We start from the raw sequence: 18,586 nt of genomic DNA on the forward strand, positions 1-18,586 counted from the left end.
CTCAGTAAACGCCTCAGCTAGCCTGACTTAGCACTGCTCTGCAGCAGGGTCCTGAGAGAGTGCTAAGACTTCATGCCAATGTTCTTCTTTGTGTCTTGAGATTCTATTTGTATTATGTATTTTCATTGTTTAGTTATGTAACTAATTATGCCAATTTTTTGCTGATCCTCTGTTAACCATGGAACATATTGTTTTGCATGGTGTGGGAAAGATTCTTAAATCAAGCTAGAAACAATGACTTGTCAAGTTTTAGGGCTCTACAATTCTACTTATTCCAACAAAACAGACTGTCGGTTGATGTTCATCCCTCTAAGCTGTCAAGAAATTTGAAATAAAATGAGGATGGAGGAAATATTTAGGTTGAAAAAAAACTTCGATGGAATTCAAAACCCCAAGACCACAAAGTGGAATTGATTAGCCTCAGATGAATTCTAATGTCAGGATTTCCCACCAGATTTAATGCGGAGAAGCTACTTTTATTTCTTGGAAGCCAGGTATTCACTTTCAATGAGTACATGAGGATGCTGAGGATGGGGAGGATCACTGCTGAATACGTGACTTCACTCTCCACTAGGACTTTTGGACAATTACAGAGAAAGGGGAGTGAGTAGGAAAGAAGTCTGACAGCAACTGCCTTACAACACTAACCAGATAAGACTCACCTATCACCTTTGATCCACTTGTTGGGAACCCCGTTATCTGGTATTTACAGCCCTAAGTGTGCACCTCTGAGACCCTCCACAAACCTACTTGTTATGGAAATCGTAGATCTCTTGGATGTTGCCAAAGATGATATGCTCTTTATTGAGGATCCCAGGGGGGATCTCCTCCACACCACTGGTCATTTCCCACAGGTAGGTCTGTAAGAAAGTAACAGTTTCATCACTGGCAAGTCTGGCATGCCATATAAAATACAAACAAAATAAACAGGTGTTCAAACTTGTGGGGCAAGACTCAAACTGTAAATGCATGTAGAGTTGAAAAAGTGACGTGTTCAGTAAACATAAGAGAAAGAAAATATCTGAATATTTCATTACCCTGAACTTTAGCAAGAACACAAACTCCACAGTCTCTTGTTATTTATTAAATGTGTGTGGATTTGAGTATGTGTGTATGGTGGTGGCGGGGGGGACAGGATGCAGATTTTCATGCCCAATTTAAATTCATTGACTGTGTCATGGTTTCATTTTGAATTGAAGTGCCTTATATACTTATTTTTCTTGAGTCTAGCTCCAGTCTGAGAAAAGTTTAAACTTTCTTTTCAAAAGTACTGTCAACTCCCATGCAGTTATTATTGACTTCAGGAGAAAGATTTCCTCTGGCTGGCTTTTTAATTCATTACTCTCTGGGAGAAGACCAAAAGCACCAAGTTCTGTTGGGGACTTGATGCTGACAAGAATGTCATTTTTCCAATACAGCTGTGAATGGATTACTGGAAGACTCACCTCTAAGCACTCATGTAAATCCCTTACATAAGCCTTCTCTGTCTGGAGTAGTTCAGCCATAATAAATCTAGAAGGAAGCAAATGGGCTTTTAGTTGGTTATAGATATAATGTCTCTCTTCCTTAAAACTTCACTTCCCCACCCCAGCACGTATGACATTCTAAAACGTCCTATGTTTCTACTTCATCAACAGGTCTTTTCCCTTCTCCAAAATTCCTTCCCACTCCTCCAAGTATCTTCCTATGAGTCACTCCTACCGTGACTCTTTACATCCTTTACAGCTCTACATCCCTTTAGCAGGTTTGTGCCCAGCTAGGTCCATATTCTCTCTCCCTTTTCCACCCCAGTCCTGCTATCAATACTTGTGATTCTTTGGTGATACCCATGTGAGTACAGGTATGCAGGACTGTTCATATTCTGTCTCACCAACTAGATAGCTTGAATCTCAGCTTTCCACATTTTTCTTACAGCTCCCAGAATGATGATTTCTGTTCAGCAGAGTTTGTAGATGTATATCAAAACAGTTCTTAGTACCATAATAAACCAGGTTTCAAAGCCAAGAAAAGATGTCCAACACACGGAGATCAGGGGTTAGCAATTTTTCTATAAAAAGCCAGATATCTCTGTGGGCAATTCAGTCTCTGTCACAACCACTCAACTTTGCTGTTGTCATGTGAAAGGAGCCATAGACAATGTGTAAAAAAAAAAAAAAAATTAAAAAGTGTGGCTGTGTTCCAATAAAACCATTTATGGACACTAAAATTTAAATTTTATCTAATTTTCACGTTATAGGATATTCTTCTTTTGATAATTCTCCCAATTATTTAAAAATATAAAAGATAATTTTTAGTTTATAGACTATATAAAATAGCTGGTGTGTCAAATTTGGTCTATATTTGCTGACCTCTGACCTAAATTATCCTTTTATCTATTTCAATACTATTTCCAATGGGACTTGTTTACAGCATGAATGGATGTATAGAAAGCAAAAAATGCAACCATAAGCACAGTATAAATTAATAATAAGTGACTGCTTTTCACTCCCTGATAAAGAGAAGTGTGTGCCATGCAGCTTTAAAGAGAGGGCTCTCTTCCTCCTTGGGCCTCTAAAGAACACAATGTGCTTGGACAATTGTTAAACTTACGGTGCATGGACGCACTGTGGTGTATTCTACTTCATTTTTACAAATTTTTATTAGAAATGGTGCTTGCCAGCTGGTATATGATATGCAATTTAGCATAAAATATTTATTTATACATATGTCTTACATTTTCTATATCAGTTTTTCATGCAGTTCATAATGAATATCCCTATTTCCAGGTGCTCCACCACATGAACATTTTGAGAAATACTGTCCCCAAAGTGTCCCCTGTTAGAAATTTCGTAAGAAATATTAAATGAGCAGCATCTTTTCCTAGACTTTTATCTTGGTGGGATTTTTTCCTTAAAGCAAAATACATTTTTCTATCAGTTGCCTTTCTACTAAAATTGAAGCACTGATTCATCATTCTAAGTGAAGTAACTCATGAATGGAAAACCAAACAGTGTATGTTCTCACTCATAAGTGGGAGCTAAGCTATGAGGACACAAAGGCATAATAATGATACAATGGGCCGGGCGCGGTGGCTCAAGCCTGTAATCCCAGCACTTTGGGAGGCCGAGGCGGGTGGATCACAAGGTCGAAAGATCGAGACCATCCTGGTCAACATGGTGAAACCCCGTCTCTACTAAAAATACAAAAAAACTAGCTGGGCGTGGTGGTGCATGCCTGTAATCCCAGCTACTTAGGAGGTTGAGGCAGGAGAATTGCCTGAGCCCAGGAGGCGGAGGTTGCGGTGAGCCGAGATCGCGCCATTGCACTCCAGCCTGGGTAACAAGAGCGAAACTCCGTCTCAAAAAAAAAAAAAAAGAATGATACAATGGACTCTGGGGACTCAGCCGAAGGGCAGGAGAGGGGTGAGGGATAAAAGACTACACACCGGGTGCCGTGTACACTGCTCAGGTGATGGGTGCACCGAAATTTCAGAAATCAGTAATGAAGAAATTATTCATATAACCAAACACCACCTGTTCCCTAAAAACCTATCGAAATTTAAAAGAACAAAGTGCTAACTCAAAAATTCCTTTTTATAGAAGTTAATTAGCCACTATTTTTCTTTTCTTTGAATTGAACTCTATTGGTAGAATAAAAAGCGTGTAAGCTTTGGAGTCAGACAGATAGGAACTGAATTACAATCAGAAGTAGGACTTGCCTCTCTAGTTCTCAGACTCCTTACTTATAAAATAGCTGATCACAGAGAACTTCTGCAGGTATGAAACAAGATCACGTAAGCAGCATGCCTAGTGCATGGTAGGTGCTCAGGAAACATTTCATGATTAAATGAGCTGTAGATTGCTATGAAACTAGGACAGAAGGGAGATCAGAAGGAACATAAACTGACGGGCTTTGAAAACTTGCCTTAGGTTTTCTGGAATTGTTCTTTTGCTTCCACCTGCTTCCTGCAGTTTTACCTGTCTTTCTGCACAATTTAGCGCTGCTATCCCCACCCCATTTTGTTTTATTTTCCATCCATCCTTTAATTTCTTCTGGCTATTAGGTGTCATAGAAGGAACCAAGTAGGAAGATCTGGCCAGGTGTAGTCCCGTCATTCCCCTCCCAGGTATGGGCTGAATTATGACCCCCCTGAAATTCATATGCTGAAGTCCTAACCTCTAATACCTCAGATTTTAGTTTTATTTGGAAACAGTACAACTGTAGTACCAGAGTAGAGTTGCCCCTGAATCTAAAGACTAATGTTCTCATAAAAGGGGGGATTTTTGATATAGGCATATATTCTGGGATTATGCCACATAAGCATGGAAACAGCCATCTACAAGCTAAGGAGAGAGGCCTAGAACAGATTGTCCCTCGTCCCCTCACTGCCCTCAAAAGGAATCAACCCTGCTGACACCTTGATTTTAGGCTTCTAGCCCCCAGCACTGTGAGACAACACATTTCTGCTCTTTAAACAACCCAATTTGAGGTACTTGGTTACAGCAGCCCTGACAAATGAATACACTCCCCATATGAACAAGCTCTGACTTCACGGAGCAGCTTTAGTTCCTTCGGCTCCAAGGAACCTGTGGTCCTATTTCATCTTGATCAAAGAAACTACACAGAAGTTTTTAATCTTAGGACATACTATTTTTTTTTTTCTAGTAATTCCCAAACAGAGTTTCAAAACATTCTTCATAAAGTCCTCCAGAAAACTCTGGGTATGTGTGACTCTGTAACGGCAACATAAAGGAAGCAGAGTGTCAAGAAATGGTTTATAAGATTGGCACGAATGATTGTTTCCCCTTTCCGATGCCCTATAACTTTTGATTAGAGTGAACTGCTGGTAGACAACTCCCTACCAAACAACCAAGGAAGAAAAATGTGTTTTGCCTACCTGGAATCAGGACTCTTCTGAGAGTGCAGCTGAGATACTTAGAGAGCAGAGCAGGAATCTAATGATAAGTTGGTTCCAGCTCACTAAATGAATTCTGGCCCCTATTCATTCTTATTCTGAGAAAACAGAGTTCAATTTATGAAAACCTCAGGCGACTTCAGATTCTTCCAAAATGTTTGAATTGCAGCATCCTCTACTCTCTTCTTGCCTATTTCCTCTGCCTCGTCTCCTCATGTGCTAGTGCTGCTGACCTAGGAGTAAACTTAGGTGGCAGCTTTACATTCTAACATCTACAATTCACTCAATGGACCAATTCCCAAGCAACTATTTCTTCCTTTTGAAATCTGAATACCTAGACCAAGTGAGGGGAGGGCCCATCTGGCATTGGAATGCCTCCTAAAGCATGCCTTATTTTCTTCTGGCCCAGTGATATAACCCCTCAACTTCAAGTAAAGAAATTGATGTTACAGTTCTTATTTATTATGTGATTTTAGATAATGTCTTGCCCTTTCCTCAAGGTTTCAATTTCTATATCCAATTATATTCTGTAAGGTTTTCTTTTTTTTTCTCTTCTATTTTGAGATGGAGACTTGCTCTGTCGCCTAGGCTGGAGTGCAGTGTTATTTTGGCTCACTGCAACCTCACCTCTTGGGTTCAAGGGATTCTCATGCCTCAGCCTCCCAAGTAGCTTGGATTATAGATGCACACCACCACACCCAGCCTCAGTTTTTTTTTGTTTTTTTTTTTAGTACAGACAGGTTTTTGCCATGTTGGCCAGGCTGATCTTGAACTCCTGGCTTCAGGTGATCTGCCCACCTCAGCTTCCCAGTTAGAAGCAGGAGCCACCATGCCCTGCCTATGAGCTTTTCTTGATCAATAATTATGTTATCTTTCTTATTCTCCTAGTCCTTTGATTCATACAAGAGAGTATAAAATACTTCTTGTTTTCAAGGAGTCTACAATCTAGTTAAAGAGGTATGCTTACGAACTGGTTGAATAAGTAAAATGGGAGTTGGTAAAGAAAATAAGTAAAGGAGTTTATAAAACAGATGGGCCAATGACAGTGGGAGTTGTAGATAAAAGATTTATAGAGGCATATGATATGAACTAGATTTTAAAGAATTAATAGGACTTACCGAGAGCAAAATAAAGCCAAACAGAAGAAAAGGAAGGGAAATGAAAGGGAAAAGAACAAACAGAAAAAAGAGCATTCTCAATTATATACAACTTATTCTTAGACCCGAGAGGAATCAGTAAAAATGATCTGACTGAAAGGTGTAATCTCAACTAGAAAGTACTTTCAAGTAAGATTGACTTAGGTGAGGCCAAAAGATAGCACCTTGAGGAGTTTTATCATTATTCTGGGGGTAGCAGCAAATCATTTAAAATTTGAATCTGGTGAGAGACATACTGGAAAGAAATCAAAGAAGATTGAAGAGTCAAAGCTAGATTAAATTCTGGCTTCAATACTCACCATCTGTGTGGTTTGGGGAAAGTTACTTGGCTTTTCTAAGTCTTACTATATGTAAAATGGGAATAATCATAGCTACTCAAGAGAAGTGATTGGAAGATAAAAAGAGAAAATGTATGTGAAGTCACTTCATGCAATGTTTAGGACATAACAAATGTAGGTGCTTGTGGTAGGAAGAGTATTGGTATTAGCAATAATAAAATGTTACTCCAGAAAGGTAAACCTGGCATCGCTGTGCAGGTGAACTGGGCAGGGACTGGCACCATGAAAGCTATGGGAAGTTTTTGAAAATAATTCAGATTTCTGATAAAAAACTAGAAGGTTAGTGACACTATCAATGGGAATTAGAAAATCAGAAGGGAGAGGCTGGATGCGGTGGCTCATGCCTATAATCCCAGCACTCTGGGAGGCTGAGGTGGGCAGATCACTTGAGGTCAGGAGCAGAGACCCATCTGTCCAACATGGTGAAACCCCATCTTTACTAAAAATTCAAAAATGAGATAGGCATGGCAGTGCATGCCTGTAATCCCAGCTACTTGGGAGGCTGATGCAGGAGAATCACTTGAACCTGGAAGGTAGAGGTTGCAGTGGGCTGAGATCATGCCACTACACTCCAGCCTGGGTGACACAGTGAGACTCTGTCTCAAAAAATAAAAAATTAAAAAATGTAAAAAAAAAAAAAAAAGAAAGAAAAAAGAAAATGAGAAGGGAGAATTAAATTTAGAGGAAAAGAAGAAATATTTGGTTTGTTCCATGTCATTTCGAGATTGTGAAGTAAAATGTGATGATCCATGAGGAAGGTTTTGTCTAGGAAGTTACTGATATATGAAGAGAATTCAGGTGAAGGACAGACTGGAGATACTTAAAAGCCTTCAGAGGGAACCCATATTCTCAATGCAAACATTATGGCTATCTATCCCAACCCCTGTAGGTGGTCACGAGGACATATTAAGCTATCCAAAGGGACAAGTGGTGGTGAAAGCCCAGCATAGTCACTGGAAGCCAGCTAGCTGGGCAGAAGCCAACACATACTCTTTCTTCCGGGCCGACTTCCGCTTCTCTTCATTGACCTCATGGTTGGCATCCCGCAGCTTGACCTCCCGATCCGAAAGGCTTGCTGGGATGATGTCCAGCTCCAGGTCCTTATTATCCTGCACATGGAGAGATCACCGAGGTCACCTTGTGATGCTATGGGAAAGCAACTCGCTCGAGGTGATGGAGGTAGTAAAAGGGGGAAAAAGATATAATGGAGAAGGATAAAAACATGAGGGATCTTACAGACTCACACCCATAAGCACTCTTCTTCATGGGATCATTATTCTTTTTTCAAATAAGAAAGAAATAAAATGTTCAGGTCAAATGTTTAGGGTAAATATCCACAGTAAGAAAAAACAATAAACACATTTGATAATTAGGTGTCTATTTCCCCAAGGCCTTTGGTCCTAATTAAATCTACACACATCTATAAATTAGTCTAAGACTGATTCTTAACTATTTAAAAAATATGTGAAACAAAAACACATAAAGATATAAAAACATCATTCATTTGTCAAAAGAAAATAATCAAACCAAATATATTTATTTAAACAAGTGATTTTCCTTGGAAACAGAAAGCTAAATAACAGAACAATGGCTGACCTTTCTCATCGCTCATCCCTGCTAATTTTAACCAACATTTGGTATTTATATATGATGGAACTTCCTAGATAAAAACTCACAGATTAAAGCCTGGGGGAGACATTAACTCTCTTAACTTTAGGTGATTTGGCCACTTCACTCTCCAGGCTGCTCTGCTTCAGATCATGAGCCTATTTGAAGATTTAAGAACCAGACATCCTAGGATTAAATTGCCAGGCTGTATTTAGCTCTTAATTCACAGGTTACTCACCCCTATTATAAAGAAGAGATTAAAAGTCCATCTGCCCTGGTTCATGGCAAATTGTACCTCTGTTCAGTTGAAATGTCAAATAGCCCTTGTACAAATGGTACCCCTTATTCTTGAAAGAGTACTATTATATATACTGGGGACTCTAATCATTTGCTGATTAACATAATTGGGTGGAAGATGGCACTTACGAAGCCAAGACAAAGCTTTTCGTTCTCAAAGTCAACAGTTAACACTATATAGAGAAAAACTCTGTTCTGTAGCCATAGGCCCCAACACTTGCCAGGAGGCTGGAGGTTAATGAATCAGCAAGATCCACCTGGCACTCCCCACTAGAAAAGCCACACAAGGCAAGTCTTCTACGGGTCAACAGCTCAGAAGTACTGCTCTGGAAACATGCTTTTCTTCCTTGATGACAAGGGCAGTGGTGCTCAGGGAGGTGAGAAGGGAGGGTGTCCTGAGGCCGAAGCCCCTGCCTACCTCTGTGTTGACTCCTAGGGCTTTCTCCAGGGAGTACCGGTACTTCCCCATCCTCAGGGAGAAATCTCTGTAGTGCTTGTCCACCGTGGTCACCCATTTCCTTATCTCCGTGGCATGAATGTGGCCTTTTTCCACAAAGCTATCGGCCAGCTGAATCAGAAGCTTCACCTTCTCCTTTGTTTGCTGCCCCAAAAGATGGCCTTAAGTTATTGGATTACATTTATTCTCCCGCCCCTTCACCCCAAATCCTCTTTTCCTGTTCAGGGCATCCACAGATACCTCATAGCTGGCTACCTGGGTTTGTTTCCCAGCTTTGTCACTCCTAACTGGGAGATTTTGAGCAAGTTATTTAAAACTTCTGTGCCTCCATTTCTTCATCTGCAAAAAGGGAATCATAATAGTACAGTCGTCCCCAGTGTTGTTGGTTGGGTGGCGGACTGGTTCCAGGACCCCCCATGGATACCGAAATCCAGATACTCAAGTTCCTTACAGAACAAGTGTTTGCTTATAACTTACCCACATCCTCAGGAACACTTCAAGTCATCTCTAGATTACCTACAATACCTCATGCAATGTAAATACTAAGTAAATAGCTGTTATTCTGTATGGTTTAGGAAATGGCGACAAAAAAGTCTGTCTATGTAGTACAGACACAACTATCCATTTGAAGAAAATATTTTCAGTTCATGGTTGGTTGAATCCTGTAGATACAGAGGGCTGATCCTATTTCAAAGAGTTGATGTATTAAATGAGTTGATAAATGTAGAATTCTTAGTACAGTGGAACACAGGAGAACTCAGCAAGCCATAAACATTAGCCATTATTATTGATGTAAGAATCTCTTAGATTAGTATGCTTTACTAATTTGCATAATGTGTTACTGTTTCTGAGATTTGATGCATCCTTAGGAAGTAGGTGGAGGGAAGTAATGCAGGTCTCTTTGAACCACGGTTGAAAAAAATCTGAGGCTTAGAGAGGCTTAGGGTTGGTCCAACTTCATACTACCAGTAAGCAACAGAGCCTATTTGTCTCTGCCCTTTAGTTCCTAGTTCCCTCCCTCCACTGTACCAGTTCTAAACATCATGTAAGTTGGCACATGCCAGGATCTAAATAAATACAATGAGCAGATTTAAGAGTTAACTCTGTCCCTGTCACCACCAGAAGCTTGTCTTTAGTTTCCATTAGAGAGCAGGAAAAATAAAAATAAAAATAAATAAACAAAAAACAAAAAACAAAAAAACAAGAAAAAAGAAAACAAAAATAAAAAAATAATAATTAAAAAAAAAAAGAAGAAAAGAAAAAACACATAGAGGGCAGGAGAAAGAAGTTAATGAAGCCACCATCTATCACAAGACTAGGTAAAGTAAAACTCTGTTGTTTACTGGGTTAATTTCATTTCTAGCAAGAGTTTGTTCAATACCTAGTTGGTCAATAGTACTGTGTAGAGAGCTATAGGGCTGGGCTTGGGGGTTAAACAAAAGGAAAAAAATGTTCATTTCATACAGAGTAGTTAAATAACTCAGGGCATTATATAATTGAATGTCAAAATGGGAGAATGTAGAGTTAACACTATAGGAATTTTAAAAGGAGAAAATGAAGGTGGACGGGCATGGGTAGGGAAGGTCTCATGGAGAGGCAGTACTTAAACTGGGTAAGACATGGGAATGAGAGAGACATCCAACAAGCAGACTGCTGCTCATTTTTTTTTAAATCTCAAGTTTGTATTTTCAAACTCTAACATTGCTCAGGGAAAGGAAAGAATATTTAAATACTATTCTAAGAAGAAAAATTATCTTTTGGACTGGAGGTAAGTAGGTCCAAGGTTTAAACCATGCTACAATCTAGCTAACAGGGAAACTGAGGCAGGACATCACTGGAGATATAGGAGAAAAAACAAAAGAGCCCTTCTTTCTTTACTCTATTATCCTCATCTCATCTGCTCCTTCCAGGCTCATCTACAGCTCCTCCCATGAGAGACCAACCCTCCCAAGAAATGCCAGAAAAAGAGGGCTTGAGAGAGGCGAATGGAGCGTGCTCTGCCTGCTGCATGCATGGTCAGGGCCCAGGGATCCAGCTCTCCAGGAGCTCACTCAGCATATAGGAGCCTCTTCTATCTCGGGACAGTAGGCTGGTGTCTGACATGAGGAGATAAAGGCCAGGACAGCTTTGGTGTGAAGGAAAGGAGGTGGGTGTGAGGATAGCAGAAACATCTCCTCAGCCATGAAAAGGCAGAGTAATAACAGGGAATTGGTTGAGAATTAGCAGACTATATTCAAAATAGAATCTACTTAATTCTATCTAAATATAATTACTCAACCCCTCTTTTTAATCATCTTATTCATGTGTATATCTCCAGTGTCTAGGCATCCTGAGAACTTTCATCTTACTGCATGCAGGGTGTTTTTTATTTTCATTTTTCCTGAAAACAGGTTTCTTTGGCTTTGTATTTACTTAAACACCAAGTTTTATGAAAAGCCTTGGAAATACATATTCTCTGTTCTTGGTAAAGTGACTCCACCTATGAGAAAGGGTTTTACAGCCAGTTGGTGGCAGCAGCCACACTAGGGCAGTTCTATCAGAGAAAATCATATCCTAAAGCATCAAAATTGTGATTCAGAGTCAACAAAGCAAATGGTTTGTGACCAAGAGTATTCTAGGTATGTGTCGGGCCCAGAGGGGCAAAGAGACAGTAAAATGAGCAGTGTAGACAGGACTTTCCCCATGTGGCCCCACTCACCTTTGTAGCAGCCCTGTCTCCACTGCTCTCCATTCCCTACACTGCAGCCATGTTGAATGTCACATGCCCTTCCTGCTGTGATGAGTGGTTCCTGCTCATCCCCACTCTTGGTCCAATGCCCTTTTTCCTCTCCTCTCCTACCCACAAGACAAGTGGGTGAGGCCCTTCCCAGTGCTCCCACAGTATCACATACATGCTTCTATTTTAGCATGTATCACATTATTTATACATTTCCTTCATTAGACCATGAACCCTTAAGTATAACATCTTATTCTTTTGTGTATCTCCGGTGTCTAGAAAATAGTAAGCATACCACCAATGTTGTCTGAATAAATGAATAAGCAAATCTTGTGTTTGGAGGTGAGTAAAGCTAGATCAGCAAGAGTTGAAGGTTTTTTGGGGGAAGAAGTAGATGATACATTTGGCCTATGAATTGGATAAGCCCACTGAGACACCAACCATGGCCATGGTCTCCACTGGGGGTATTCTAAAATGTCTTCTTATACATAGATGATTGTGGTAGCAGCACATGACCTGCTAAATGCCTGGTCACAGCTTTTGAGATAAAGGGTAAAAACTTGTCTTATAAGGGCAGCCCATCAAGATGCAGCCAGTAACTTCTATCTAAGGTGTGCTGGCCTAAAAGCTATGTCTAAATAGGGAGTAAGAAATCCTCTGGGTTAACTGGGGTTGTTTCCCTGATGATTTAAACTGCACAGATAGGGATCTAGGTGATTGGTTGCGAGTAGAAGTGAAATCACAGAAAGCAGAGGGGAAGAAAAAGGAAGCTGAGGCATAGAAATAGTAAACATTATAGATTCTGGTCCTCTGCTCTCAGACGATGACCAGATGATGTGACTGCCTGAGCTGCTCTTGGTCTCAGGTGACATTCCAGTTTTCATGTCCAGAGGTGACACTATGCCACATTTCTTTTTCTTCGCATCGGGCTGAGTCACTGAGCTTTTTCTGGGTTTGGGGGAGGTTCAGCCACGTCGCTTCTCTCTTCTTTATTTCCACACATGGCCATACAATATCTTTTCCCTTTCAACCTAAGCCCATTTGAAACTCAAATCTTTCCTCCGAAGACAGTAGCTTACATAAACTAGTATAATGGGGATCAGACTGCAGCAGTTCTTGAATGATAGGTTCGGAAGTATGGACATGATCTTGTGGCCAGAAGGAAAACTTTGGGTACCATAATTCATCTGGGCCTGGAAATCTAGACCTGAGTCCTTTCATATGTTTTGCCTTTCCATTTTGAATTCTAGTGATCTGCTAGAAAAGACAGAGGTTCAAAAGAGGGATTCAGTAATTCTATTTTTTCTATTTATTCTTCTCTCTTTCCCTCCTACCCCTCTCTTTGCCTCCTTTCCTTTCTTTTTTCCTTTGGTTATAATCTTCCTCTAATCAGTGAGCCTCACTCTGAATAATCTTTTTTAAAGCCCTTTTGACTTTAGCACATTTTACAAGTCTTTTAGATTTTGTCTTCTTGATAGTAATCTTATAATCTCATTATAATCTTCCATATTTGCCTTTCATTATTGATACTCCTTATAATGAGATAATCATAAGGAATATTGATATTCCTTATCAATGTATTTTTTGTGACATGAATTTACTGAGCTCCTAGTGCAGGTGAACAGGTTTCTTGAAACACATCTTCTGATTCATTCGGCAGGGGACTGTTATCATACATAAAAGAACCGAAATTTTCCATCACATACAAGCTAAATTCCTCTTAAGAGTCTCAGAAAGGCCAGGCGTGGTGGCTCACGCCTGTAATCCCAGTACTTTGGGAAGCCGAGGCAGGTGAATCACCTGAGGTCAGGAGTTCAAGACCAGCCTGGCCAACATGGTGAAACCCTGTCTCTACTAAAAATACAAAAATTAGCCAGGTGTGGTGGTGAGCACCTGTAATCCCAGCTACTTGGGATGCTGAGGCAGGAGAATCACTTAAACCTGGGAGGCGGAGGTTGCAGTGAGCTGAGATCACACCACTGCACTCCAGTCTGGGTGATAAGAGTGAACCTCCGTCTCAAAAAAGAAAAAGAAAAAAAAAAAAAAAGGAGTCTCACAAACAGAATCATGCCTGTTTAGAATCAAACCTGAACTGTTTAGATTCTACCTCTCTCGGTCTAAAGTACTGTCGGACATCCCCAGTGTCAGACACATAGACCAAAAGGCACATAGACCAAAAAGTATATGATATATCTTCCCTTTCCTTGCTATCTGAATCCCAGGAAAACATAATTTAGTTCAGCTAAGGCTCCAGTCGTTTTCATTACTGCTTAATTTTCTTTTGTCAAGATGAATTAAGTCCAGTTTATCTCATGGCTTCTTTCATTTTCAGAGATGAAGTCACCAGCTTTAAAAAGTATTTTTTTAACATTATTAGTTATTGGCAAATGCAAATCCAACCACAATGAATACCATTCCATACCCTCTAGGATGGCTATATAAAAAGACACAATAATAAGTGTTGGTGAGGATGTGTAGAAACTGGAACCCTTACAAATTGCTGGTGAGAGTATAAAGTGGTATAGCTACTTTGGAAAACAGTTTAGCAGTTCCTCAAAAAGTTAAACATAGTAGGGACACAATATAACCCAGCCATTCTACTCCCAGGTATGCACACAAGGGAAACAAAACATACGTTCATGCCAAAATTTGAATATAAAGGTTTATAGCAGCATTATTCATAATAGCCAAAAGCTGGAAACAACCCAAATGCCTGTCAACTGATGACTGGTAAACAAAAAGAAGTATATCAATGAAATGACATGCTATTCAGCAATGAATAGGAAAAAAGGACTGACACATGCTATAAGCATGGATGAATCCTGACAGCATTAGGCTAGGGGAAGTAAGCCAGTCACAAAAGACCTCATATTGTATGATTCCATTTCTATGAAATGCCCAAACAAGCAAGTCCATAGAGACTGAAGGCAGGTGAGTAGTTGCCAGGGATTGAGGGGAGTAGGGAATGGAGAATGACTGCTAATGGGCGAGGGGTTTCTTTCTAGGGTAATGAAAATGTTATGGAACTAAACAGTGGCAATGTTTGCACAACCTTGTGAATATAGTAAAAACCATGGAATTTGAAAAAAAAAAAACTAAAAAAGTATTAATTTTAGAAGAAATGGAATTCTTCCAAATGTCGTCATGACTAAGCTTTTCCATCCCTGTGTGCCTTGACCCTGATACATTTTTAAACCCATAATAGGAAAATACCATTTATATTCTTTTAATGGACTGTCTATAGGCATACCACAATATGAATATGTTTTCCTTTTTTCCTCATCCAAACTTTTTAAATTTCATTTTTATTCTTATATTTGTGAACTTTTATATAGAAAGTATCTTTTTATATCCAGTGTTTCTTCTACTTAATCTGTTCCTTTGGAGCAGAATATCAAATTTAATAAACTCCATTACCCTATTCAACCATAAGGGCCACCACATGTATTCTCTTGTGGTTAAAGGTCAATTTGGTTTCCACTTCAAATTCATTTTATTGGTTATAAAGATTATAATCAGAGACAGCTGACTAGAAGAGGTTTGCCTCTGGAAAGCGGGACTAGGGTGGCGCAGGAGGCTGCTGCCTCTAATCAGAAGCTCCTCAGCTGGGATTGTTAACCCTGAGATTTGGAACATAATAGCTATGTCGGGAGGGACAGAGAACATATAAAGCCAAAGTAGAAGACTGACATTAAATATAAGTGAGGGGGAGTGATCTACTCAAACTTCCTTTTTTCCTTTTATATTCCTGAATGGTTGTAGCCTCCCTTGAACGTTTAAGATGCAGTCAGGTAACCTAAGGAACTCAAGATGAATAGTGTGGTTCTTGTCTTTCAGTATCCTGTTGGCTTACACAGGAGATAACATTGCACATATTACTGGAGGAGAGATGGTCTGTGCCAGGTGAAGGGTTATACGGACAAGGGCTGTAGTGCAAGGATGAGCTGGATCATATCCTGGTATGTGGGCAGGATCATAGAAGAGGAGGCTCTAGAGTGGAAACGGGGGTTCCTCTTAAAAAGCACAAACCAGAGGGAAGGAAAGGGTATTCCAGGCAGAGGAATGTACAAAAAAGGCACATAGACCAAAAAGTATATGATGTATCTCTCAGAGGGCAAGAGAATACATCCATTCAGCTGAAGCATAAATTCTGAATAAAATAATAATTGAAGATAAAGCTAGGGAGGTAGGGTGGCACAGCTGTACAGTTGTGGAGCATTATCCCAAAGGAATTGGAAAATCGTTAAAGTTCTTGATCTGGATGGTTATATAACCAAAGTAGCATTTTAAAGATGAAGAGCAATGAAGGGCAGGATGGATAGGAAGGAAGGAAAGGCCAAAGGCATGCAATCCAGTTAGGAAGCTACTACAGCTTAGGGTAGTAGCTACGTTAATGTGAAAGAGGAGAAACATATAAAGAAGGTTACAAAGGAAGGATAACTACGATTGACTGAATAATTCTCCACATTACCACTTTGATTACGGAAAGATTTTGATCCTGTGAAATTCTGGGTATCTGCTGTGATCCATCCTATGCAGACAGAAACATCAATGGATCTGATACTATTCAGCCTGTTAATGGCTCATTATGGACCCTATTTGGAGAGTGGCAGATAGAGCTAAACTTGTTCATTCACAAGCCATTTTAATTTGGATTTGAATAGGGTTCTGTGCATCTGCCACTTTCTTTGTGCTGCTTGCTTTTTGCTGGTATTGAAATGAGTCTCTTAACTGTGCTAATAGCTTTTCACATTAGGGAAAAATGCCCAAAGCTCACAAGGATGCAAGGAAAGCCTCCCCAGTATTGAAAGTCCATAGGATAGGATTCATAGAATGGATAATCACTTCTGAAATATCAGTTCAGGAATAAGGATAAGGGCCTAATTTTGTCACACCAAACTTAAGGAGCATTCCTTATACTGTCTGAGGGATCTCTTGGTAGGATATGTTTCCCACTTTGACCCCAACAAGAACATCTCTCAACCTGGGAAGAGTGTCTGCTATGTGCAGAAGTGATGCCAAAAAAGGCTCCCATGTGGCAAGGAGCCCTGTGTGAGAGATGAGGACACTGCAAAGAGGAGCTTGAGACAGATTAGATTTTCATTCAAATCCAAGTATCCTCAGATCAAATCCTGGCTATGAAAACATGAAAATCAGGTTACCTTCTATTATAGCCTTCCCCACAATCTTGGTATGAATTGGTATGTACATCCTTGCATATTTTGCTCCCCAGAGACCCAGCTCATGAGCAGGTCTCTAGGAGCAAAATATGCAAGGATGTACATACTAGCTCATGAGCAGGTGTGAGGCTAGATGGAAATAGCTCAGAAAATAAGAAATTCACCTGTTTTGTGTACCCATAGTCACTGGCCCTTCCAATAAGGTGGACTTCCCAAGCCACTCAAATTGCAAGAATATGTGGATATGTGCAGTGTTCACATGCACATGCAACAATTTTATGTGAATACATCCCTGATTTGGTCTGAAAGAATATGGCGAATTCCAGAACCCGGAGCATGAAGATGAGTATTTGGAAGCACAGTGTACAGCAGTTGACATTCTGCATACAGCTGCTCTACCCAGCAGTGGCAATTCTTTGGGTATTCAGGTTTCTAAGCAGGCAATCCTTTAGGACGTTTACATGCTTCCCCCATCCCCACTGTGGCTGAGCATTTTTGCTTACAGAAGCTGTCTTTGCTTCCAAAATGTGAAATTGGCCAGAATGAAGAGTTCTGGGTTGATTTGGGAAAAGGTTTGGGATGTTTCCTACCTTTGCAGGCACCCTGAATTCCCCATACTCTTTCAGCAGTTCTTGAGTCTCCTCTGTGGTCTCTCCAGCGGAGGTATGTGTTGAGAGGTAAAATTCACCTGTTTCTTGGATCCAGTCCAGCGCCTATGGGAGGAAACAACCCAGCCAGTTCCCCAAAAGGCAGCTGTCAGTAGGGAAACATGCCATACTATAATGAAGGTTATTGTTGGGACAACTTAATGGACCCAGGAAACACTGACACAATTTGATTGGTATGTAATTTGGGAGGTTTTTTTTTTTTTTTTTTATGATTGAACCCTCCCCTGATTTGGAACATCCCACAAAGAGAGGGTCTCCTCCAGCAGACTGGGGACTCTTCTAGGCCAGGCCCAACATCATCCATGAATTAGGGGCATAGTGGGTGATCTAGCATTTCTTCACATCTCCTGATACCAAACTCAAAACAGAGAGCTTGGTAAATGCTGAATTGCTCACAAGTGACAACCTACTTTCTTTACCTCTTCACTTTCTCCCTCCTATCCCCAATTTGCCTGCTGCTGTGGCCCTTTTCTGGACTAAGCCTTGGTGATGGGCCTCTGCATGCTCTAAAGAACTGAAATAGAGCCAGGGAAAGCTTTGGACAACCTGCTTAGCGCTGCGCTCGAACACCACGTATTGCTGGCACTGGTCTAACCGACGCTTCTTCAAAGTCCAGAAATGCAGCACGCGATTCTCCCTTTGCAGGAGCTCACTCAGGATGGCTGTGGGCAGAGGAGATGCATCATGGTCACAAGAGGCACTGAGCAAATCCAAACAACCTCTTCAGCCCCATGGCCCAGGTGCCAGGTGACCATGACTGTACTTCAAGCCTCCTCCCCATGAAACTAATCCAGCGTAAGAAAGGAAGCAAAAGCTGGATATAGAAAGGATTTATTAAAAAGGAGCAAGGTCAAATAGACTAGGGGGAAAGCCAAGTGATGAGGGTTCCTTCAACTAAGGTGGGAAGAATATGACAGCAGTGACTTACAAATGACCCCAATTCTCTTGATAGCAAAATCAGTCTTTAGTTCTAAGAAATCTTAGGAAGGGTCAGTTCCTAAAATAGCAATTTATTAAACTGGCCCCCAGAGTCTAATGAGCACGGGTGAACCTTGATGGGAATCTTAGCCATTCTTACGGACTTACTGGAAGAGAGGTAGAAGACTTACAGTGGAATGAGGGCTGGTGTCAATGGCTTGGCAACCCACATCATGAGCCATGTTCTTGGACCTGCCCAAGAGGTTGTGCACACAGCACTTTTAACAGCACAGCCTCAATTTAAACACTTCTAAATAGTGCGCATAGGGAAGCTGTGTTGGAATTATATTTTC

General features: G+C 40.5%; 1 protein-coding gene across 26 annotated transcripts in view; it reads right to left on the reverse strand.

Moving 5' to 3' along the window:
• Positions 1 to 18,586, reverse strand: part of KALRN (kalirin RhoGEF kinase) — a 711,287-nt gene that overhangs the window by 266,915 nt on the left and 425,786 nt on the right. For all 26 annotated transcript variants that reach the window (XM_039477078.2, XM_039477077.2, XM_039477076.2 and 23 more), the window contains exons 20-25: positions 17,862 to 17,977; positions 17,238 to 17,360; positions 8,713 to 8,895; positions 7,380 to 7,498; positions 1,446 to 1,512; positions 751 to 860 (exon numbers count right to left, since the gene is read on the reverse strand). In XM_039477078.2, coding sequence (XP_039333012.2) covers positions 751 to 860; positions 1,446 to 1,512; positions 7,380 to 7,498; positions 8,713 to 8,895; positions 17,238 to 17,360; positions 17,862 to 17,977 — 718 coding nt within the window. The remainder of the gene's footprint in view (positions 1 to 750; positions 861 to 1,445; positions 1,513 to 7,379; positions 7,499 to 8,712; positions 8,896 to 17,237; positions 17,361 to 17,861; positions 17,978 to 18,586) is intronic.

Source organism: Saimiri boliviensis, chromosome 8, assembly GCF_048565385.1.
Source record: "Saimiri boliviensis isolate mSaiBol1 chromosome 8, mSaiBol1.pri, whole genome shotgun sequence".
NCBI lineage: Eukaryota > Metazoa > Chordata > Mammalia > Primates > Cebidae > Saimiri > Saimiri boliviensis.